General features: G+C 31.2%; 3 protein-coding genes across 8 annotated transcripts; all 3 read right to left on the bottom strand.

Moving 5' to 3' along the window:
* LOC109363649 (chlorophyll synthase, chloroplastic-like) lies at nucleotides 3,245–5,283 on the bottom strand. The gene is made up of 7 exons (XM_019609905.1): nucleotides 5,222–5,283; nucleotides 5,053–5,128; nucleotides 4,898–4,960; nucleotides 4,688–4,769; nucleotides 4,351–4,427; nucleotides 3,707–3,754; nucleotides 3,245–3,307 (listed from the first exon to the last, which is right to left on the bottom strand). The coding sequence occupies exons 1-7, from the start codon at nucleotides 5,281–5,283 to the stop codon at nucleotides 3,245–3,247; spliced, it is 471 nt and encodes a 156-aa protein (XP_019465450.1).
* On the bottom strand, nucleotides 5,518–7,214 carry LOC109325994 (ERBB-3 BINDING PROTEIN 1-like). Of its 5 annotated transcripts, none has more exons than XM_019558649.1 (5): nucleotides 7,102–7,214; nucleotides 6,857–6,959; nucleotides 6,573–6,657; nucleotides 5,842–5,991; nucleotides 5,518–5,737 (listed from the first exon to the last, which is right to left on the bottom strand). In XM_019558649.1, the coding sequence occupies exons 2-5, from the start codon at nucleotides 6,945–6,947 to the stop codon at nucleotides 5,533–5,535; spliced, it is 531 nt and encodes a 176-aa protein (XP_019414194.1). In that variant the 5' UTR covers nucleotides 6,948–6,959; nucleotides 7,102–7,214; the 3' UTR covers nucleotides 5,518–5,532. The 5 variants fall into 5 exon arrangements, with proteins under 5 accessions (XP_019414194.1, XP_019414196.1, XP_019414198.1 ...); XM_019558651.1 differs by having other exon boundaries at nucleotides 6,857–6,956; nucleotides 7,102–7,208; XM_019558653.1 differs by having other exon boundaries at nucleotides 6,857–6,986; nucleotides 7,102–7,195.
* Nucleotides 10,547–15,757, bottom strand: LOC109325993 (chlorophyll synthase, chloroplastic-like). 2 transcript variants are annotated; one of them, XM_019558648.1, is made up of 15 exons: nucleotides 15,496–15,757; nucleotides 15,282–15,326; nucleotides 14,792–14,880; nucleotides 14,318–14,405; nucleotides 14,040–14,125; nucleotides 13,859–13,945; nucleotides 13,706–13,771; nucleotides 13,527–13,610; nucleotides 13,366–13,427; nucleotides 12,670–12,745; nucleotides 12,515–12,577; nucleotides 12,305–12,386; nucleotides 11,968–12,044; nucleotides 11,324–11,371; nucleotides 10,547–10,924 (listed from the first exon to the last, which is right to left on the bottom strand). In XM_019558648.1, exons 1-15 carry the CDS (start codon nucleotides 15,629–15,631, stop codon nucleotides 10,862–10,864), a joined length of 1,152 nt encoding a protein of 383 aa, XP_019414193.1. In that variant the 5' UTR covers nucleotides 15,632–15,757; the 3' UTR covers nucleotides 10,547–10,861. The 2 variants fall into 2 exon arrangements, with proteins under 2 accessions (XP_019414193.1, XP_019414192.1); XM_019558647.1 differs by having other exon boundaries at nucleotides 14,792–14,883; nucleotides 15,496–15,755.

Raw genomic sequence — 23,658 nt, 5'->3', positions numbered from 1 at the left:
ACCACATTATTCATGTATTCAAGTTATCTTCCCATAACACTCACACTACATCTTCCCACAAGACACTAAAAACACTTTGAAGATGTCAAAAGTGAGTTTAGTCCTTTTCGTAAGTTTTTCCTTTTGTAGCATCCATGTGTTTTTTCTTTTTTGTATCTCTCACTTTTGCTCACTATAAATGAGTTAGGTTCTGATTTGTGCTCACTATATTTTTTGTCAATTCGACTTTAGGTAGTTTATCTCATATATTACTAATCTGCCTAGAAGTTAGCTACTATTGTTCTTGGTCTTATAGGTAGAGATGAGGCTTTCTTTGTTGATAAAAATGGAGGAACATCAATTGATTGATGAAAAAATATGAGGATGAAGTGTAATCATTTATTAGGTTTGTTATTAAGGGTGTCAAAAACCCTAACAAAATTGTATGATCTTGTTATACAAGGCGAGTTAATCGAACCTAGCTAAAAGTTCATTTAGTGTGTCATAGAAACGAATAGATTTACACATGTTGGACAAGACATGGTGAGAGAAGAGATAGGGAAATGAAAGATGGTTACACTAATAAGATCTTTACAAATGATATCAACACATATGCATATGAAAGTGACTTTTTCGAAGAAATGGAAAATATGATCAAAGAGGATTTTCAATATTGTCCTTAGATATTTGAGCAGTTAATAAATGATACTCATAAACCGTTATATAATGGTTGTGTTATATTTACAAGATTGACAATAGTATCAAAATTGTACAAGTTGAAATTTGTTAAAAGATAGACTGATAAGAACTTTACTGAGTTACTTACACTTTTGAAGGATAAGTTGTCGGGAGATAATGTGTTCCCTTCTCAAACCTATGATGATAAACTAATATTATGCTCTATTGTCATTGAGTACAAGAGGATACGCGTATGTGAAAATGATTGCATTTTATTTTTAAATGAGTAGTTTCATTAAAATTGTGTCCTATATGTAATGTCTCGTGGTATAAGAAGGACGACTCAACTCTAACAAAGGTTGTATGATATTTTTCATTGAAGTTTGCGCATGTTCAACAATACAAAATACGCAAAACAATTAACATGACATGATGATAAAATGATCAAAGATGACAAGGTTCGATATCATGTAGATTTTCCTCAATGGAGAAAAGTTGATCATGATTATCCTAGTTTCGCTCAAGAATCAATAAATTTATGTTTTGAATTGTCCACTAATAGAATTAACCCATATGGTATTCAAAGTAGCCCCCATATCACATGACTAATGATATTGGTGATACACAACTTACCTCATTGGCTATGCATGAAGCGCAAGTTTATGATGTTATCTATGTTAAGTGATGGTCCTAAACAACTAGGAAATGATATAGACATATATTTGGCTCCATTAATTTAAGACTTCAAGGAAATGCGAAAGACATATATAGAGTTATATGATGGGTATGATGAAGAAACATTCCACTTGAGGGTTTTGTTATTTGACACAATCAATGATTTTTCAGCAAAATGATAATATGCCTCAATATAGTACAAAGGATATTATCTATGTCCTATATATAAAGACAATACACATTCGACGAGGTTGAAATACTATAACAATAATGTATTTATTGGTCATCATTGAGTTTTGCATCCATATCATTATTATCGTCGATGGAGAAAAGCATTAACGAGAACCATGAAGAATGTCAGACTCAGACTCCTCTGCCATTGGCGAATGATCAATTATTTCAATAACTAAAGAGCTTGAGCAATAACTTTGATAAATTTTTGCAGCAGAAATGATTACAAATAGGTGGAAGAAAATGTCAATCTTCTTTGAATTGTCATATAAGAGGTCATTATATGTAAGGTATTTTCTCAATGTTATGCATATTGAATAAAATGTATTTGAAAGTCTTGTTGGTACCTCAATCGATATTTTTGGTAAAACTAAAGATAACTTGAATCAAGATTGGACTTGATTAGTATCAGAATAAGAACATAATCGATGTTGATGAAGAAGGGAAAACATACATCTTCTAACAACTTATATTTGCTCTACGAAAGAGAAAATATAATTTTGTAAGTTTTTTCATAATGTTAAAGTTCTAGAGGGGTACTCTTCAAACATTAAGAATTATGTATCAATGAAAGACCTAAAATTAAAATGTATTGCTAGTATTTGTTGTCTCTTGTAATATGATCCATTTTCCCTAAGAAGGGTGGGGCACCATAACTAAATCATATTTCTTCTTAAGACAATTTGTAGCAAAGTGGTTGATCATTGAAAATTATATGCATTGGAAAGAGAAATTATTATAACTTTGTGTGAGCTTGAGATATACTTTTCATCTTCTTTCTTTGACATAATGGTTAATCTAAACATTTATCTTATTCGAAAGATACAACTATGCACCCTGGAAAAAAAAATATTAGTTTTTTACTCATAGGATGAGGGATACTCATGATAGTACCAAAAAAAGACTCATGGAGAACATATTGTGTTCTTTGTGACACTCAAAAACTAAAAACCTTCACCATTGTGACAAAAAAGCAAAAAATGGGTGAGATACTCTATGGTTTGAGGTCTTTGATGGTGAAGATTGTGGCATCTCCATCTTTAATTAAATTTATTCTTTCTCCGAAAGTAATACTTTCGTAAGAATTTATAGCAGATAAAGATTATACGTTTAGTTTGCTAAGTGTTTCTAATTTGGAGGGGAATCGATTTGTATATTCATTCTCCTTCAAAATTCAACTCGCAAACAAATCCTGAGGTTCATGAGTTTGTGATCCTCCATAGTTCATACAACATAAGAAGTGAAGATAGATACCAAGGCTTTATGATTTCTGTTTATGTTCTAGCCAGACAAAATATAATATTAAATTGCACCAATCAACATAAACTAAGTTCATAGGAAAACTGAGAAAGGAAAAGAAATTGCAACAACAACAACCAAGTTTTAATTTCACTAGGTGTGGTCGGCGACATGGATCAAACAACGTCATAATACTCTATCATAAATCATGTTCATTGAAAAATTATTGAGCTTCAAGTCTTTCTTTATCATTTCCTCTACGGTTTTTCTTGGTAAGAACAAAACAAAAATTAGAGTATGAAAAACATAAAACAAAGAAAAACTATTGGTACATTTCTAAAATGTAATCTTGAGTAAGAGCTTTGTGGATTTCTTTCTAACTTTTTCATCTTGAAATCTTGATTCTACTCATTCATGCACTTTTTTGCTAAGTTTTGAAAGATCAATGGCTAGTTGCTAGAGCAGTAACCAACAAACCAAGCACCAGAAATGGTTGTGCACTAGCCTGCAAACATTTATAACCATAAAGTGAGAAGGTTTAACTACTTAATTCTAGAAGATGCCACATTCTATTCATGTGGATTCAAAGTGTTGGACCTGACCGCGTTCGTGGAGCCTCCAACCACTGGGCAGTTCCATTGTTACCAGGGCATGAGAAGAGCAGAGAGCTATACAAGTAAGACATCACGTCTTGAACCAAAGCCTTAAAGCAATGGTTTCATGAGCCTTTTCTACTTATAAACTCTTTCACTCCTCCCCTCATATCCAATGTGGGACTTCACACTTGAATAAACCCGACACGAAATTCAAACATAGATGCTGACATTGCCCATGCCCTCACTTTGTCATGTCATGCTAATGTGTATAATGCTTAGAAGCTAAGGTTTAAGTGGTGCATAAATACCTGATATTTAACATCATATTTCACAGGGTCCTTGAGGAAGTACTTGAACTGCAACACACAAAGTAGTGAGTTGCTACCATAAAGTTTAGATAGAAAAGCTTAGCATGCATTAGGGTAATATTCTGTTGTATTATTTTTGTTGCTACATGTGAAACCAGAATATTCTACTTTTTTAGAATGTTTTATTTATAAAACGCACCAAACATAGAACAAAACACTTATAACGTATGAGTCTGATATCTATGCACTATCGGTATAAAGATTTATACATAGTCAGTACTTCATCTACCATTCATTTGCATTACACTTTTTAAGAGACGAATGATTAAAAATAAGAGTTTAAAATCTACACACCGTCAATGTAAAGTTTTTTACACTGTCGATACATCATCCATCGTTGATTTGTATTACTTTTGTTTCAGAGTCAATGATGGTTAACATAGGAATGGTGGATGATGGACTGACAATATATAAAAGTCTTACATTGTCAGTAGATACATTTTTTCCTCGTAATCTCTTCGGTCTCACTCTAATATATCTACCATATGTTGCCTAATACTATACATGATTGTAGACATTTCTTTAAGATCATGTACAAGAAAATTAACAAAATTTAAAAGGGGTGTGTAGTTTTTGTATTTGACCTGAAATATGACTTGTGGAACAATTAAGCCAACTAAAGCCAATGCATAATACGGTTTATCAGCCCCAAGTAGATATCCTGCACCATAAATGTCAGAAAAAAATTATACTTGACTTTGTTGTGATCTGTTGTGGCCCAATGTGGTCAATACGGCTCAACGCAATACGGGTGCAATGCAGTCGTATATGTCCACGTCACCATTTGAATGCAATGCAGGGTGAAGTGGTTGCGGCAGTGATCGTAACCAGCATATTATGGCCGCATTACCACATTGAGAACATTCAACATTAGAGAATATAGTGTAATTATTTATATATGTCCGAGGGATCAAAACTTACCAGCAACGGATAATTGTGTGATGTTGATGGCGCCAACACATATCCATTTTGCAGTTTCGGCACCAAAAGCAACTGGAAGAGACTATTGAAACAACATCGCCAGTAGAAATGTCAGCAGCAGCTACTTCAATACAGTGCATGATTAAAATTGCAAAAACATCGAAAAGTTCATAATATAGGCATCGAAAAGCAAAGGATAATAGAGTAGACCTGAAGCCCTAGTGCTCTATCCCCTTCAATACTTTTGAAGTCATTGACTATGGCAATTCCTAGCTGCAATTTGATAACGCGAAAATATTAATGACCACTCTAAAGTATTCTTCGACATGTCATGTCTAACAAAATGCCATGAAGAATATGCATACTCCAGCTATGCTGTATAAGATTGTGAGAACAATTATGTCCGGTGTAAGAGTCCCGAACAAAGCCTGACCGGCCCACCTGTAAGGTTGAAAATGATCTAGAATTTGTCAAACACAGGACAAAGTAAATCCAGCAAGATCATTTTAATCATAATTCTTCTAATAAAATTGCCCTGCAGCTGCAATAGTTTTTCGCATTAAATGGAGTCGGCTACATGGACCAAATGACGGCATATATTTTTCGTAAACATGTCTACAAGCAAACCACCTTGTAAATCTTTCTTAATAGTTTCGCTTATAGTTTTTATTTATCCATAGCTCATGATAGTTTTCATCATTTAGAGATCAATATTCACAAGGCAAGGGAATCCCTTCATACGGTACATAAAAAATAGTACTTTGTTATGTCGCAATAAATTAAGCCGAATTGCCAATATAAGCTTGGTACAAAATGCCTTTGACTAAAACATACGGCAACTTGACTCATTTTACAAATGCAGATGCAGGAAAAAATAAATTCTTATGTATAGTTACCTTTTTTCCTGGCCTGACCAGCCTCAAGGCCACCTCGGCAGCAGTGTTTGCAGCTGCTAAGACATCAGCTGCTCGTCCTGTAACTGGACCGTTCTGAAGAACATGTGTGTGAGCCACAGCGGCAATGAACCCATCGATATGGCAAGCCAGATCACTGCAACCAACCAAATAAAAAGTCAATTAAAGTCCCGAGTAATAGCCAAAACCACTTCATTCATTCTTCCATCATTTATTACAAATTTATTCCAAGAAACTTACATTTTCAATATGTCACCTTCTTCCAAGACCGCCTCATCACTGGCGAGAGGAGAGAAATGACAAACTGTGTTGTTCACAGATAAGCATGTCGGGAAAGCAACACCTCTCTCAATCTTCCTCTTCACATTCTTGTACACATTTCCAGTTTGCCTTAACACAAAAACAGAACACCGTAAGGTAAAAATCACGGATTCATATACATGTGTGTGAGGGAATATCTAATGAGATGAGTAATTTATTGTGAGAGATGAGAAGAGTAAATCTCAGCCATTTAAACTAAATGTGAATGATCAAGATCAAGGTTTTAAATCTGGCTCCATGACCATAATTGAGGCTACAACATTAACGTTTTGGAAGGCGACAGCTTTTTTGCAATAAAAAACAAGGAATGTTTTGAAAATGGGCCACATTTTAAAACCTTGATCCATATTAAATATTATTAAGGTCAAATGGTTTTAAATTTCAGTTGTGGTCACCGCAGCGGTTACCTTGCATTTAATGTAAATGCAGTTACCGAGCCGGACAAAATCATAATATTTCAGTCTTAATTGCAATTACGGAACATAGTCACGTGGCAGATTTAAACTAAAAGACAACAGCAGTAGCAATTATATAAGCATACATCAAATCCCACATACAATGCTCCTTCCAGTCACTTATAAAATAGTGAAAATACCAAATTTAATTCAATCCTCGACCGAAAAAAACAATAGAGAACAACATAAGCTTACTCTCTAATAAATGAATCCCCTTTTTCACAAATGTCAACAATCTTCGCCTTTGGTTTGCATTCTGAAATAACCAACTTCAAGGCCTCTGCAAGAAAATATATACCCATTACTTACCAGAGCATGAAAATCACAAACACACAAGATAAAATTTAAATCAAATTAAAAAAAATTAACTTTAGCTAGATTTCATAAAATTCATGTATACAAAAAATTCAATGTAACAAATAACAAAAACACAAACAGAATTACAAGATAAATATACACAAAGATAGTGAAAATCTCACTGTTAACAATCTCAGCTGCAGTTTTGTATTTGGTAACAACTTCATGAGAAGAGAGATCCAACTCTTTCTCATCTCTTTCATCGTCCGACATGGTTTCTCACTTCTGCACCAAAAACAACAACAAAAAAACCTAAAAAATCAATTTTTTACCCAAATGGGTTGTGAAAATAAGGAATCAAAATCAAAAACTGAGCAAGACCCAGATGAAAAGTTGAGATTTTGATCGGTTTTGAAGAATCACTTACAGTGAATGGGTTTGATCGAAGGTATGGGTAGTGTAGCTGACTCGGTGAGAAATGAAGTACAACTGCTAGGGCTGCAGTCACAAACACATGTTTTTGGCTTATATAGGATATCTTAATAATATAAAAAACTTTTATTATGGTGCCATATCCATTTTATTTATTTATTTTTTTTTTTGTATATATTTTTATATATTTTGCACTATCCATTTTTTTGTATTTTATACTAATGATGATGTGTGTAATAGGGTAGCATTGGAGTATTTTGATTTGAAGTGAGTTTGCCTCTAGAGTTGTTAATGATTCAATCCATGTTTATATGTTATAATGGTTATAGCTTGATTTAGGGTTATCTAAAATATCACACATTATCTGTTCATTTAGACACTAGAACTCAAAAAATATTTTGTGAATTAAAAAACGTTCACACGACACTCACTTTCTCATAAGACTCGCATTCCCATGACACTTATCTTCCCACAAAACTCATTAAATTCATCTTCACACAACTCTCACCTTACCACATTATTCATGTATTCAAGTTATCTTCCCATAACACTCACACTACATCTTCCCACAAGACACTAAAAACACTTTGAAGATGTCAAAAGTGAGTTTAGTCCTTTTCGTAAGTTTTTCCTTTTGTAGCATCCATGTGTTTTTTCTTTTTTGTATCTCTCACTTTTGCTCACTATAAATGAGTTAGGTTCTGATTTGTGCTCACTATATTTTTTGTCAATTCGACTTTAGGTAGTTTATCTCATATATTACTAATCTGCCTAGAAGTTAGCTACTATTGTTCTTGGTCTTATAGGTAGAGATGAGGCTTTCTTTGTTGATAAAAATGGAGGAACATCAATTGATTGATGAAAAAATATGAGGATGAAGTGTAATCATTTATTAGGTTTGTTATTAAGGGTGTCAAAAACCCTAACAAAATTGTATGATCTTGTTATACAAGGCGAGTTAATCGAACCTAGCTAAAAGTTCATTTAGTGTGTCATAGAAACGAATAGATTTACACATGTTGGACAAGACATGGTGAGAGAAGAGATAGGGAAATGAAAGATGGTTACACTAATAAGATCTTTACAAATGATATCAACACATATGCATATGAAAGTGACTTTTTCGAAGAAATGGAAAATATGATCAAAGAGGATTTTCAATATTGTCCTTAGATATTTGAGCAGTTAATAAATGATACTCATAAACCGTTATATAATGGTTGTGTTATATTTACAAGATTGACAATAGTATCAAAATTGTACAAGTTGAAATTTGTTAAAAGATAGACTGATAAGAACTTTACTGAGTTACTTACACTTTTGAAGGATAAGTTGTCGGGAGATAATGTGTTCCCTTCTCAAACCTATGATGATAAACTAATATTATGCTCTATTGTCATTGAGTACAAGAGGATACGCGTATGTGAAAATGATTGCATTTTATTTTTAAATGAGTAGTTTCATTAAAATTGTGTCCTATATGTAATGTCTCGTGGTATAAGAAGGACGACTCAACTCTAACAAAGGTTGTATGATATTTTTCATTGAAGTTTGCGCATGTTCAACAATACAAAATACGCAAAACAATTAACATGACATGATGATAAAATGATCAAAGATGACAAGGTTCGATATCATGTAGATTTTCCTCAATGGAGAAAAGTTGATCATGATTATCCTAGTTTCGCTCAAGAATCAATAAATTTATGTTTTGAATTGTCCACTAATAGAATTAACCCATATGGTATTCAAAGTAGCCCCCATATCACATGACTAATGATATTGGTGATACACAACTTACCTCATTGGCTATGCATGAAGCGCAAGTTTATGATGTTATCTATGTTAAGTGATGGTCCTAAACAACTAGGAAATGATATAGACATATATTTGGCTCCATTAATTTAAGACTTCAAGGAAATGCGAAAGACATATATAGAGTTATATGATGGGTATGATGAAGAAACATTCCACTTGAGGGTTTTGTTATTTGACACAATCAATGATTTTTCAGCAAAATGATAATATGCCTCAATATAGTACAAAGGATATTATCTATGTCCTATATATAAAGACAATACACATTCGACGAGGTTGAAATACTATAACAATAATGTATTTATTGGTCATCATTGAGTTTTGCATCCATATCATTATTATCGTCGATGGAGAAAAGCATTAACGAGAACCATGAAGAATGTCAGACTCAGACTCCTCTGCCATTGGCGAATGATCAATTATTTCAATAACTAAAGAGCTTGAGCAATAACTTTGATAAATTTTTGCAGCAGAAATGATTACAAATAGGTGGAAGAAAATGTCAATCTTCTTTGAATTGTCATATAAGAGGTCATTATATGTAAGGTATTTTCTCAATGTTATGCATATTGAATAAAATGTATTTGAAAGTCTTGTTGGTACCTCAATCGATATTTTTGGTAAAACTAAAGATAACTTGAATCAAGATTGGACTTGATTAGTATCAGAATAAGAACATAATCGATGTTGATGAAGAAGGGAAAACATACATCTTCTAACAACTTATATTTGCTCTACGAAAGAGAAAATATAATTTTGTAAGTTTTTTCATAATGTTAAAGTTCTAGAGGGGTACTCTTCAAACATTAAGAATTATGTATCAATGAAAGACCTAAAATTAAAATGTATTGCTAGTATTTGTTGTCTCTTGTAATATGATCCATTTTCCCTAAGAAGGGTGGGGCACCATAACTAAATCATATTTCTTCTTAAGACAATTTGTAGCAAAGTGGTTGATCATTGAAAATTATATGCATTGGAAAGAGAAATTATTATAACTTTGTGTGAGCTTGAGATATACTTTTCATCTTCTTTCTTTGACATAATGGTTAATCTAAACATTTATCTTATTCGAAAGATACAACTATGCACCCTGGAAAAAAAAATATTAGTTTTTTACTCATAGGATGAGGGATACTCATGATAGTACCAAAAAAAGACTCATGGAGAACATATTGTGTTCTTTGTGACACTCAAAAACTAAAAACCTTCACCATTGTGACAAAAAAGCAAAAAATGGGTGAGATACTCTATGGTTTGAGGTCTTTGATGGTGAAGATTGTGGCATCTCCATCTTTAATTAAATTTATTCTTTCTCCGAAAGTAATACTTTCGTAAGAATTTATAGCAGATAAAGATTATACGTTTAGTTTGCTAAGTGTTTCTAATTTGGAGGGGAATCGATTTGTATATTCATTCTCCTTCAAAATTCAACTCGCAAACAAATCCTGAGGTTCATGAGTTTGTGATCCTCCATAGTTCATACAACATAAGAAGTGAAGATAGATACCAAGGCTTTATGATTTCTGTTTATGTTCTAGCCAGACAAAATATAATATTAAATTGCACCAATCAACATAAACTAAGTTCATAGGAAAACTGAGAAAGGAAAAGAAATTGCAACAACAACAACCAAGTTTTAATTTCACTAGGTGTGGTCGGCGACATGGATCAAACAACGTCATAATACTCTATCATAAATCATGTTCATTGAAAAATTATTGAGCTTCAAGTCTTTCTTTATCATTTCCTCTACGGTTTTTCTTGGTAAGAACAAAACAAAAATTAGAGTATGAAAAACATAAAACAAAGAAAAACTATTGGTACATTTCTAAAATGTAATCTTGAGTAAGAGCTTTGTGGATTTCTTTCTAACTTTTTCATCTTGAAATCTTGATTCTACTCATTCATGCACTTTTTTGCTAAGTTTTGAAAGATCAATGGCTAGTTGCTAGAGCAGTAACCAACAAACCAAGCACCAGAAATGGTTGTGCACTAGCCTGCAAACATTTATAACCATAAAGTGAGAAGGTTTAACTACTTAATTCTAGAAGATGCCACATTCTATTCATGTGGATTCAAAGTGTTGGACCTGACCGCGTTCGTGGAGCCTCCAACCACTGGGCAGTTCCATTGTTACCAGGGCATGAGAAGAGCAGAGAGCTATACAAGTAAGACATCACGTCTTGAACCAAAGCCTTAAAGCAATGGTTTCATGAGCCTTTTCTACTTATAAACTCTTTCACTCCTCCCCTCATATCCAATGTGGGACTTCACACTTGAATAAACCCGACACGAAATTCAAACATAGATGCTGACATTGCCCATGCCCTCACTTTGTCATGTCATGCTAATGTGTATAATGCTTAGAAGCTAAGGTTTAAGTGGTGCATAAATACCTGATATTTAACATCATATTTCACAGGGTCCTTGAGGAAGTACTTGAACTGCAACACACAAAGTAGTGAGTTGCTACCATAAAGTTTAGATAGAAAAGCTTAGCATGCATTAGGGTAATATTCTGTTGTATTATTTTTGTTGCTACATGTGAAACCAGAATATTCTACTTTTTTAGAATGTTTTATTTATAAAACGCACCAAACATAGAACAAAACACTTATAACGTATGAGTCTGATATCTATGCACTATCGGTATAAAGATTTATACATAGTCAGTACTTCATCTACCATTCATTTGCATTACACTTTTTAAGAGACGAATGATTAAAAATAAGAGTTTAAAATCTACACACCGTCAATGTAAAGTTTTTTACACTGTCGATACATCATCCATCGTTGATTTGTATTACTTTTGTTTCAGAGTCAATGATGGTTAACATAGGAATGGTGGATGATGGACTGACAATATATAAAAGTCTTACATTGTCAGTAGATACATTTTTTCCTCGTAATCTCTTCGGTCTCACTCTAATATATCTACCATATGTTGCCTAATACTATACATGATTGTAGACATTTCTTTAAGATCATGTACAAGAAAATTAACAAAATTTAAAAGGGGTGTGTAGTTTTTGTATTTGACCTGAAATATGACTTGTGGAACAATTAAGCCAACTAAAGCCAATGCATAATACGGTTTATCAGCCCCAAGTAGATATCCTGCACCATAAATGTCAGAAAAAAATTATACTTGACTTTGTTGTGATCTGTTGTGGCCCAATGTGGTCAATACGGCTCAACGCAATACGGGTGCAATGCAGTCGTATATGTCCACGTCACCATTTGAATGCAATGCAGGGTGAAGTGGTTGCGGCAGTGATCGTAACCAGCATATTATGGCCGCATTACCACATTGAGAACATTCAACATTAGAGAATATAGTGTAATTATTTATATATGTCCGAGGGATCAAAACTTACCAGCAACGGATAATTGTGTGATGTTGATGGCGCCAACACATATCCATTTTGCAGTTTCGGCACCAAAAGCAACTGGAAGAGACTATTGAAACAACATCGCCAGTAGAAATGTCAGCAGCAGCTACTTCAATACAGTGCATGATTAAAATTGCAAAAACATCGAAAAGTTCATAATATAGGCATCGAAAAGCAAAGGATAATAGAGTAGACCTGAAGCCCTAGTGCTCTATCCCCTTCAATACTTTTGAAGTCATTGACTATGGCAATTCCTAGCTGCAATTTGATAACGCGAAAATATTAATGACCACTCTAAAGTATTCTTCGACATGTCATGTCTAACAAAATGCCATGAAGAATATGCATACTCCAGCTATGCTGTATAAGATTGTGAGAACAATTATGTCCGGTGTAAGAGTCCCGAACAAAGCCTGACCGGCCCACCTGTAAGGTTGAAAATGATCTAGAATTTGTCAAACACAGGACAAAGTAAATCCAGCAAGATCATTTTAATCATAATTCTTCTAATAAAATTGCCCTGCAGCTGCAATAGTTTTTCGCATTAAATGGAGTCGGCTACATGGACCAAATGACGGCATATATTTTTCGTAAACATGTCTACAAGCAAACCACCTTGTAAATCTTTCTTAATAGTTTCGCTTATAGTTTTTCTTGGTTTCTCTTTTGTCTCTAGCAATTGGACTATCTCCCATACGATCTACTCTTTTTACTAAGGCCGGTAAAGGTCTTCGCCCAAACCACCTAAGGCAGGCTCTACCACTTTTCTAGTATAGGTGTTACCTCAACTTTCCAGGAAACAGCCTCTTCGCTTGAGGTTGTCCTCCGTAGACCCCATCAGGTTGAGCCTCGTGCACTAGGCCGGCTTTTATTTAAGGTTACCCAAGCTTTCCTTCTAATACATTCATTCATAATCATATTCTTGCCTATGGCCCGGTGGATACCATGGTTAAACTTTTATTAGTTTAACCATAAATCACATTTTGTTAATAGTTTAAATCTAAAGCAACTAAAAAAAATACTATGAAAATAAAAAGCTACCACACCATGGCAAACTGATATAACTTGCTCCGAGGGCAAAGTTTCCGATCCATCCATTTTGTTTCAGCTAGAAAAGTATGTAGAAATTAGTCAAATGACCATGAAAGGCAAAAATTATAACAGAAAATATTTTCAAAAATGAGAATAATTAGAAAAGAAAAAGTACCTTTAAAGGAGGTGCAGAATAAATATATGATAGCAAGGATCCACCCAAAGCAAGGTAAAAAACTATAGGGAAATCATGCCCTGCCTATAAAGGAGAATATTCAAGTAATCAAGCTTCTGCTACTATATATTCAGAAGAAATGGATCATAGGACTATTGAATACAGTACCTAGAACCTACCCATGTGTCTAATATACCAGCAATGGTGAGACCTCCTAGTAGTAGCACCCATATTTGAGTGATTACCTGAAGAATTTTGAGCAAGAAAATCGAGAAAATGAAAATTAAATACGTGACAACAGAAGACATATCGGCCTCAGGTTTACAACATACCTCATTTTCAGCTATTGACCCTGAAGGAATTGGCCGATAAGGTTCATTTATTGCATCAATTTCTCGGTCATACCAATCGTTCATAGTCTAAAAGATGAACAGCTCAAGAATTCAAGGTTATGTCAGTCTGATATTCCATCCGATAGAAGGTTGTAAAAATCTATGTTGACAAAAATATTACCTGTGTATATCCTGTGAGGAACGGGCCAGACATCATCATGCACAAAATTGATTTCGCAACATCCTCGAAAGTCCATTGGAAATTCCCTACCCAAAGAGCAAAGTTGGTTCATAACATTGAGAAGTTGTATCTAATCAAATATATGAATGTAAGCCATGAAGGATGATGCTTTAAATAGATAACTTTGAGATGAACATTTCTGAACTACTTTCAGTAGTAAAATATCGAACCAAAACTTTTGCAGCGTCAAATTTTAATGCTACGCGAAAATGAAGTACCAGAGGCAGCAGCACCACAAACTACGCCCCAAACTAATGGAGGCCAAGTGACAGGCTTTGTAAGTTGAAGACGAATCTTCCATTTATTCTGCACAATAAGTTCTCAATTACAAACATTTTTCACAAATGGTTATCTTATAATTACATTATTTTACCATGAAATAGATCAATAAACTCACATTTCAATAACTGTTAGCAATTAAGAACTGAAGCCTTACTTACCGTGTCCCGAAATACTAAACTAACTTTCCAATGATGCTTACGAAAAGGATTTTCACAAATGCTTTTGATGTTCTTATTTCATAAAAGGTAATTCAGCAATTGTCGTAAACTATGCCATTGCCTAAACCTATTTTCTGCATTCTCCTACTATATTCGGTCTCTACTATGTTCAACTTTTAAAATTTTGCACTTTCCTAAACATCAAATCTACCTAAGAGAATGGCAAGAATATGCGGCACGGTTTTGACTCACTGTTTCTTGGGCAGCTCCTTTAATACCAAGAAGCTGATTGAAGCTTGAACCATTCTTACCAGGAGCCTTATCTGGTGCCTGAGATTTAACTGCTGAAACACCCCACAAACAAAAAAGACTTAATGTGAAAATCACTATATATTCGGAATTGAAGAGCTTGTTTATTTGGACTATTTCAACAACAAAAAATCACTTCTAGGATACTAGCATGTGTTTAGTAAGATTATCTCAACAATCAGAATCTCAAAATAATTAGATTTCTGATTTATAATCAGAAACTAGCTTCTAATTAACATGAGTAGCTTTTCAAGTAAAAAATGATAAGTTTTTCCTTAATTTTTAACCAAACATAAATAGCTTCTACTTTACACCAAAATCAATATAAAAAGTGCGGCATTCTTTCACATAATCTAAAAATAACATTTTTTAAATTAATCAAATGTCACAAAATCAGCAACAATAATCAAACCACAAAAAAGAAAAAAGAAACCTTCATTTGCATCAGTTTCTGCTGCTCTAACAGTGAATCTCCACCCTGCAACTCCCACATAAACAAAAACACCAAAAACTTCAGACCCATCAAAGCAACACTTACCAAAAGCATAAAAACTGAAACTTTAACAACAGAGAATAATGATTGCCCAAAAGGGTATCTTGGGCAACCAACAAAATTTCACTTTATGAGGTGTTTTGAGTAAACTTACTATTATTGAATGAGACAGAAGATGGTAGTTGAAGAAGTCGAGGTTGAAGTGAAGAGGTTGTTGTTGTTGTTGTTGTTGTTCTAGTAGTTGAGAATGTTGTAGGTGAAACTGAAATCATGTTAACTAAGGAAGCCATTGAAAATTATGAGATTGAGATTGAATATGTCACAGAAAAAATACAGTGATGAATTGTTATTGGTTTTAGTGATCAAGTTGATAAATATTTTATGTAACAAAATATAAAGAATTGTTTTTTTTTTTATTACACATTTCAGAGAGTTGCATTAGATTATTAGATACAATTCAGATAGTTTGAATAAAGATTCTGCCAAATTGTCAATATGTGAAAGGAGTCTGAATTATTTATAAGTGTGTCAGATAATTTATATCAAATGTATTACTATGTTTATATTCTATATTTATACCAAATATATTACTAGGTTTATATTTTATATTTATTATTATTTTAGTATTTTGGTATACGTTTTTACTTTCTATCAAAATGAATAAGGTTAGTAATGTAAAATTAAATTAGAGAAAAATGAACAAAAATTATAAAAATTTAAATATGGTGATTTTGAAATGTTGTATATGTTATAACATAATATGAATTGTGTTAGGCAAAATGTTAAATAACTGATTTCTAATTGTGATATTTGTTGAGGAAAACAATGACACATATCGAAAGAAATTAGTCATTTATCCATAGGGTGTAGAGATGGTAAAACAGATCGGTCGACCCGTTTAGCCCGCGCCCATAAATGTCCACAAAAATTTAAACGGGTGCAGGTGTGTCCGCATTGGTTTAACGGACAAAATTCAATACTCTACCCGTTTTAAAACGGGCTTGCGGACGGTCCGCAGACATTGTTGAATAATTAAAAAAAATTAAAAAAATCATATAATAAATGAAATTAAATTAAATAAATTAGTTGAAGATAAAAAATTAACAAAAATTTTGATATTTTATATGAAGTTTAATAAATCACATTATATTACAATTTTTTAGGGAAACTTATTTAATTTCTTTTTTACTTTTTCCTTAAATTGTGTTTATGGGTCGTCTACATACCCAACGATCAAATAGACAAAATTTGTTTATCTTACCTGCAAAAAATGTAAGCTATGCTTACACCCATAGGTAATGCCCATTTCGCCATCTATAATAAGGTGGAGGCTATCTTTGATTTTAGGGCAGAAAAAAAAAAGTAGCATCCACCAAGCCCTTGGTTCAAATGAAAGGGGAAATTATTGTTTGAAAATGAGTATTCTAAAATATATATATTTTATTAAACTAGTGTATGTGGCCAAGAAAACAGAAAACACATGGGTATTTGGGCTTCTGATGCTCCTACTAGTCCATATATCACTATTTTATGAATGATACTTATTAATATCTTGTCAAATATATTCTCTTATTATCAACGAGTATTAGTTCAAGTGGTATATATTTGATTCTCCTTAAGCAATGTCTCAGGTTCAAGTTTCGTGGATGAAAAAAATGTCCGCTAGAAGAGTTAGTACCAGGTACTTGTAGATATTCCCGGCTCGAACAAATAAAACCATATTCTCTTATTGGGCCTAAATCATTACCAATTGCCATATAATGTGATCTCTGCACCAAAATATTCTAACTATGTACTCATAATAAATTAATAAAGAGCATCTTGGCCTTGAAAAGCACTGTCTATGAGAACATTGCCCCATAAAGAATAATGCACCCAAGTTCCTGCAAAAAACAGTGGACATTTTATTTTTTTATCTTTTAAGATGCCAGATTTTGGATTCCAATACACATCCAGAACTTGATTCTTGAATCCACTACAACATTACTTAATGTTTCTTTGCCTATTATTTATCCCGGGTTATAATCATCTCTAATACTAGAAATAGAAGTGTATAAAAAAAGAGAGAAAAATTATATAATATGACACTTTTACTTTATAAATGTAATATGATAACACTTTTATTCTTAAATGTAAAAGCAGAATCAATAATTCGACTCTCCAATATAGAAGATGATTCTTTTTCGTTCAGGCATGTGCCGAACCTAGAAAATATCCTCCAGACAAAGAACTCAATCAGATATTAGATTATTAGTGTCTTGTGCTAATGTTCTCTACTTGTTGTTGATATGAATACATTTTAAACCTGAACACATACCTCATTTAAAGGAATTTTTATAATATAATTATTTATAAAGTTTAAAATTTATATGCTGATCAAAAATTTTACATTGTCAACTTATCATCTACCATTGATTTGTATTAATTTTATTTGATAGTTAATGATAATTAGTAAATCAATGGTAGACGATTGTTGATAGTAAAAGAAATCTTACACTGTCAATAAATACATATTAAATCCATATTTCAAAGCATAGAAAAAATATTGATTTGTCTTACGCTTCTATCATGTCTATCTTATGTGCCATTAATTTAATTAGAACCCCACTTTGAGAAAATGCAACAAAAAAATATAATTATAATAAAAGTACATAACTAGAAATATTTGGGATATGACATCTCTTTAATTGCCTTTATACCAACTAATTAAATTATATTATTATATACTAATAAATAACCATGTAATTATGGCACCTTTTTCATGGTTCCTTTCACTTAATAAACAACAGCCATAAATATTATTGTATGCTGTAATTATATATGTCCTTTTATTCTATTTTGCTATAGCCATGAATATTTTTTATGGAAAAAATACTTCTTTCAGCTACAAACATTCATAATATAGTGGAATTAATTCTTTTGGCCGAGTTATCTTCATACCCAAGACTCAGATCCAATTTTTACATAAAAAATTGTTTAAGAGAAAAAATAAAAAATGAATATTTTATGATCATCTTATTAGTATATTTTATTATTTTGAAGTTTTTTTTCTTTATTTCTCTTTAAAATTTAACTCGCAAATAGAGATAAATAATTCCGATTGGTTTACTTATGAGCCAAGACACACAAAAAGCCAAACTAGATAGTCATTCATGACTACTACATCAATTATTTTGTTAGTAAAACAAGGAACATTATTGTCCTAAGACAAGTATGCATGGCCCTGAATTTAGTACTTAGGTTAAGTAGGATATGTAAATTAAGAATATTAGTATTGTTCATTTTTGTATAAAAAAATAATTTGGTACTTCAAATGGTATTTTTTATCATATAGATAATGAACTAATTTTGTTTGCGATATGTGATTGTCACACATAACAAATATTATTTGCAGAAGTCAAACACTTAATCCTTTTACTCGTTCTAGAGATCTAGTGATGTTTTATATCATTAAACCAATGACTTATCGATTAATTTTTGTAAAAATGAATCATAAATATAAATTTCCTTTTAGTTAAATAAATGTGGAGATCATCATTACATCAACTATAAATCATTTGTATTACTTATATTTAATAAACTTACATTTAATAATTAATGATAATTAAACATAAATAATATTTGCTGTAATTTTTTGGTACATCTAGAAATGATGAAAATATCTCTTACACCATTACTAAATTTTTGCGCAATAAATATATGAATATTTTATAAATATCTAGGATCAAAATTCGGGATAGGCACACGTTTATGAATGGGGATACTTATTGCATTTTTTCATGTCTCATTGTATAATAATTTAATCAGAATTTTTAGTCTATTTAAAAAGAAAAATCACAAAAATATAAAATAATTTTTTTATATTATAGGATAAAATTTGATTGGCTTAGAATATGAGAACAGTATTTTTTTTTAGGGATAGAGGATCTTCTACCCACGTTTATCCTGTTGACATTTTCCTAGTGGACACTTACGTTACGTGTCTCTTTCAATCATGTCCACACTCTTAACTCAACCACTCAACTTTAATTAAATCAAAAATCTTATATCCTATCTTTTCTATTCTTATAACATAAAAATGATTTACCAATAATGCATTTGTATAGTAGTGTAAGATCACATTAAATTTTTATGATAATTAAAAGGTTAAAATTTAATTTATGTGAGCGACACTTGTTGAATAGACAACTCTGAACCTAAAAAAAATTAGTTCCTTACATGGAAGATACTCTTGGTAGTACAAAAAAATAAGAAAAAATGATTTATACATTAAAGTGTAAACGTTCATCATTTACCAATTATTTTTTATCTTTATTGATACTTTAAAAAAAGTAATACAAATGAATGATGTATAAATATTTACATTGATAATACATAATATTAGATCTTAGTTTCTTAGCAACCATGCAAGAAAGAAAAGAAGGAAATTGAAAGAGCAAAAAGAGAAGAAAATATTGAACTTTCATTATTTGAATTGTATCTAACAAAGGCAAAGTGTAGAGACTTTATACAATGAAAAAATTGGTACTTGCTTGAAACTCAAGCTACCATTTAAAGTAAAACTAATCATAACTACCATAACCGAAAACTATCTAATAATGAGTCATCTTCATCTTTAACATTAGATTCTCCAGCCCAATCCAATAACTAAACTCATATGTTTTCCTTAACCAATAAGAAAAATCATATATTTTCCTTAAAAATAAGTATAAAAGTCATTCTTGGTAAGTGATACGGAATATGTGTTTCTTAGAGTGATCCAAATCATTTTTATGTTTAAAAATATTTTTGGAGTTGTTTATTAAGATAATATAACATTATTCACCAATAAAAAAATAAGATGTTATTATTTTTTAGTTGATATTTTTATTAAACAATAACATTATAGGCAATATATATTTACGGTTGGATCTCGGTTTATCCAACATAGCCAATAGTTTTGAAGTATGCAACTAGATTAAATAATTGATTAAATTTCTATCAGACTCATATATGATTTTTTTGCATAATGATATTGATGGTCCCATACGAAAAAACGAATAGATTAAGATTAAAAGTGATTAAGATTAAAAGTGATTAAGACAAGAATCCATGGCTTAAACACGTGGAGTCTCGGTTTGTTGTGTTTTTTTTGAAGTGCAATGAGGATATGACAATGACACAAAATCCAGTATCCACTAATATCATATATACGATTACACATCTGTTGTTGTTCACACTTTGTGCTACTCCATGTCCCATGAGCATGTGATTGGTCAAAAAAATATATTTAAGTTAAAATTTATTATTAAATATTATTTTGACTGACCATAAGCTCATGATACATGGAGTAATACAAAATATGAGTCAGCAGATATGCTCTCCAGATATACATTGACAGTCACTGACAATAGCACCAGCACACACTTTCTTGGCTTTTTCAACTTTTTATGGCCCACTTTATTCTTTACATGTGTTCCACCATTTTTTATATACCTTGTTGGATTTCACATTTTGGATTTTAAATGGCCAGATACTAACTTGAAGTTGATCACATCATTAAATTTTTAGATAGATCAGAAAATTAAATATTCAATTTTTACAAGTCATATTTATTAAGAAGTAACCATACACTTTAAAATAGATCAGTTTCTTATTGATAAAAAAATAATGACTAAAGTTATCAAAACAATGATCCTCTTGTTGTTGGTAACTTGGTATGATGTTTTTTATTTAAAGTTAAAAAAAACTTTGCATTTTTAGTCATGTGACACATGTATCCAAAAAGTTCAATGATCACTAAATCTCTTTTAAGTTTTAACTATATAAAAGGTGGATGATTGTTTATCCATAATTCTCTAATAAGAATTTTAAATTAAGTTTTAGAAAATATGATTTGTTAAGGAGAAGTGTGATCGGAGATTTAAGAATTCAATAGTATAATCTTTTCATAACAGAAGATATGATAACAAGAAAGGTGAATTAGGTTCAGTTTTTACATTCTTCAAGTTGAACCCAAAACATTGAACTCAAATCCTCATAGGTTGAAAAATTGAATCCATCTTCGACCCGGTTGTTCGGGTTTCTCAAGCCCAATCCTAATCATGTTTCAGCCCCAAGTCGAACAAATATATAAGAATAGTTTTCGTAATACCCTCATATATAATCTCAACTTTACTATATATTTATATTCGGTCATTCGGGTTTCTCAACCCGAACCCCGATCATGTTTCAGCCCCAAGTCGAACAAATATATAAGAATAGTTTTTGTAATACCTTTATATATAATCCCAACTTTACAATATATATAAGGGTTCAAGACATCTATTACGAAAATAATGCGGAAGTATAAAATGAATATTTTGAAATTTTCTCATTGAATGATCAAGACATGAAAAGCCTTATTTATAGTGTAAACTAACTAACTAAGAAATTAATAAACACATGTTGAAAAACAATTCAACATGTGTTAAATGTGTAAAATGTGTAAAATATGTAAAATATGTAAAGTATGTAAAATATGTAAAATGTGTAAAATGTGTCATAGTAGCTTTGTTCTCCAATAACCCCTCAAGTTGGAGGGTAAATGTCAATTGACTCCAGCTTGATATTTCAATTTAATATTATAACAATGTAATGGGTCCGAATCTCGATCCTAACGTGATTGGTGATCTTGTTGATCTTGTTGTTGTTGTTGATGGTGTTTGTGATTCTTTCCATGACTTCTCTTTGGAGTGATATTGCTCCATCCTTTTCTTTCTATCTTTCTTTATGAGGAATGAGTTGTTCTTGTGGCATATTCTCAAACTGCAACATCAAGAGGTAGAACTGCCAATAATAATGCTACTTATGAACAAGAATATGACATTTGTCATGAAGCAATAGAAGAGTAACTTGGTTGGTCATTCTTGCCTTTCTTCCAGAAACGTCTTATATCTTCACAAACTTCTCTGTTTCATGTTGAATTGTTGACGGTAATTCATTGTTGAATCTTGGAAGAGAAAGATAATAATTATTGTAGAGAATGCGCAACGGTAACCAAAGTTTAAACGCTTTGATACCATATTGCGAAAATAATGCGGAAACATAAAATAAATATTGTGAAATTTTTTCATTCAATGATCAATGTATGAAAAACCTTATTTATAGTGTAAACTAACTAACTAATTAACTAGTTAAGAAATTAATAAACATATGTTAAAATACGTAAATAAAATATGTAAAATATGTCATAATAACTTTGTTTTCTAATAACATGTTCATAATGAGTATAACTATATGTTACTTTGAATTGAAACTATAATATCTCATCTAGTAGATATAACATATAGGAATAAAGTTACATTCATTAGTTAGGATTACATTCAACTTTATCCTCTAACCTCCCTGAACATTTTATGTCCAACAAATGTACCTATACCAGTGTATTATTTGTGCTTGTTCAGAAAAAGATTTAATTATTAAAATTTTAACTTGAATAATATGTGCTTCCTATACAATCTTTATGATGATCAAAAAGTTAAAATTTTAATTTCTATGAGCAACACTCATTAAGAGGAGCGATCACACATCTTGAAAATAATTAATTCTTTATCTAAAGAGTAAAAATATATTCTTGATAATACAAAAAAAAGGGTAATCCCCTCTAACCTAAATATTGTAAGTGAAAAAAACTTACCTTCTCACTTCATATAATTCGATGTAAGTTATTTATTCACATTGCATAAAATATTTTATACTTATAAAATGCATTGAAATAAGAAAAAAATAGACAAATTTATAAATAATAGAATGTAATATTTATGCAATGACAATATAAAAATTTATACACATTTGATTTATCATCAATTATTCATTTATATTATTTGTATAAATTCATTGATAATGTAAAATCAATCATTCATTTATAACATTTGTATAAAATTTATTTGTATATAATAACAATGTAAAAATATCCTAGTATATTAGTTATATATCTCATTCATTCATTTTCTAATTTATAAAAAAATATTATATAATATTGTTCCAATCCCAGATATCTAATATATAGATCAACTATTTGGTTCATGTAATCTAAAGTAAAACTAATAGTAATTGTATGTAATATTTATATATTGTCTGTTAATATATTGATAGATTTATAAAGAGATTCAGTATATTATTTCTATAATTTATCTGTATTACTATAAGAATGAATGATGATAATGACAATATTATAATAGTTTAACAAAAGACAAAAAATGCATGCACCAATAGTAACAATTTTATACATCGTCAATATATTATTTATCATTCATGTTTTATCATCATTAAATATGTTAATATAAAAATTTAGTAT

This window comes from Lupinus angustifolius, chromosome LG13 (genome assembly GCF_001865875.1).
Source record: "Lupinus angustifolius cultivar Tanjil chromosome LG13, LupAngTanjil_v1.0, whole genome shotgun sequence".
NCBI classification, from domain to species: Eukaryota; Viridiplantae; Streptophyta; class Magnoliopsida; order Fabales; family Fabaceae; genus Lupinus; species Lupinus angustifolius.
The sequence above is the reverse complement of the archived record's forward strand: the minus strand, read 5'-3'. Positions and strand labels throughout refer to the sequence as shown.

What these genes read in the sequence shown, in the direction of transcription:
- LOC109325993 (XM_019558647.1), bottom strand. Translation starts at nt 15,631, where the DNA reads ATGGCTTCCTTAGTTAACATGATTTCAGTTTCACCTACAACATTCTCA. An exon ending in GGTCAATAGCTGAAAATGAG is followed by an intron (nt 13,772 to 13,858) that starts GTATGTTGTAAA and finishes AAAATTCTTCAG; the next exon opens with GTAATCACTCAAATATGGGT. An exon ending in CACACAATTATCCGTTGCTG is followed by an intron (nt 12,045 to 12,304) that starts GTAAGTTTTGAT and finishes TTTATGGTGCAG; the next exon opens with GATATCTACTTGGGGCTGAT.
- LOC109363649 (XM_019609905.1), bottom strand. Translation starts at nt 5,283, where the DNA reads ATGCCGTCATTTGGTCCATGTAGCCGACTCCATTTAATGCGAAAAACT. An exon ending in ATAGAGCACTAGGGCTTCAG is followed by an intron (nt 4,770 to 4,897) that starts GTCTACTCTATT and finishes TTGTTTCAATAG; the next exon opens with TCTCTTCCAGTTGCTTTTGG. An exon ending in TTCCACAAGTCATATTTCAG is followed by an intron (nt 3,755 to 4,350) that starts GTCAAATACAAA and finishes TGTGTGTTGCAG; the next exon opens with TTCAAGTACTTCCTCAAGGA.
- LOC109325994 (XM_019558649.1), bottom strand. Translation starts at nt 6,947, where the DNA reads ATGTCGGACGATGAAAGAGATGAGAAAGAGTTGGATCTCTCTTCTCAT. An exon ending in GGGGATTCATTTATTAGAGA is followed by an intron (nt 5,992 to 6,572) that starts GTAAGCTTATGT and finishes TTTTGTGTTAAG; the next exon opens with GCAAACTGGAAATGTGTACA. An exon ending in GAAGGTGACATATTGAAAAT is followed by an intron (nt 5,738 to 5,841) that starts GTAAGTTTCTTG and finishes GGTTGGTTGCAG; the next exon opens with TGATCTGGCTTGCCATATCG.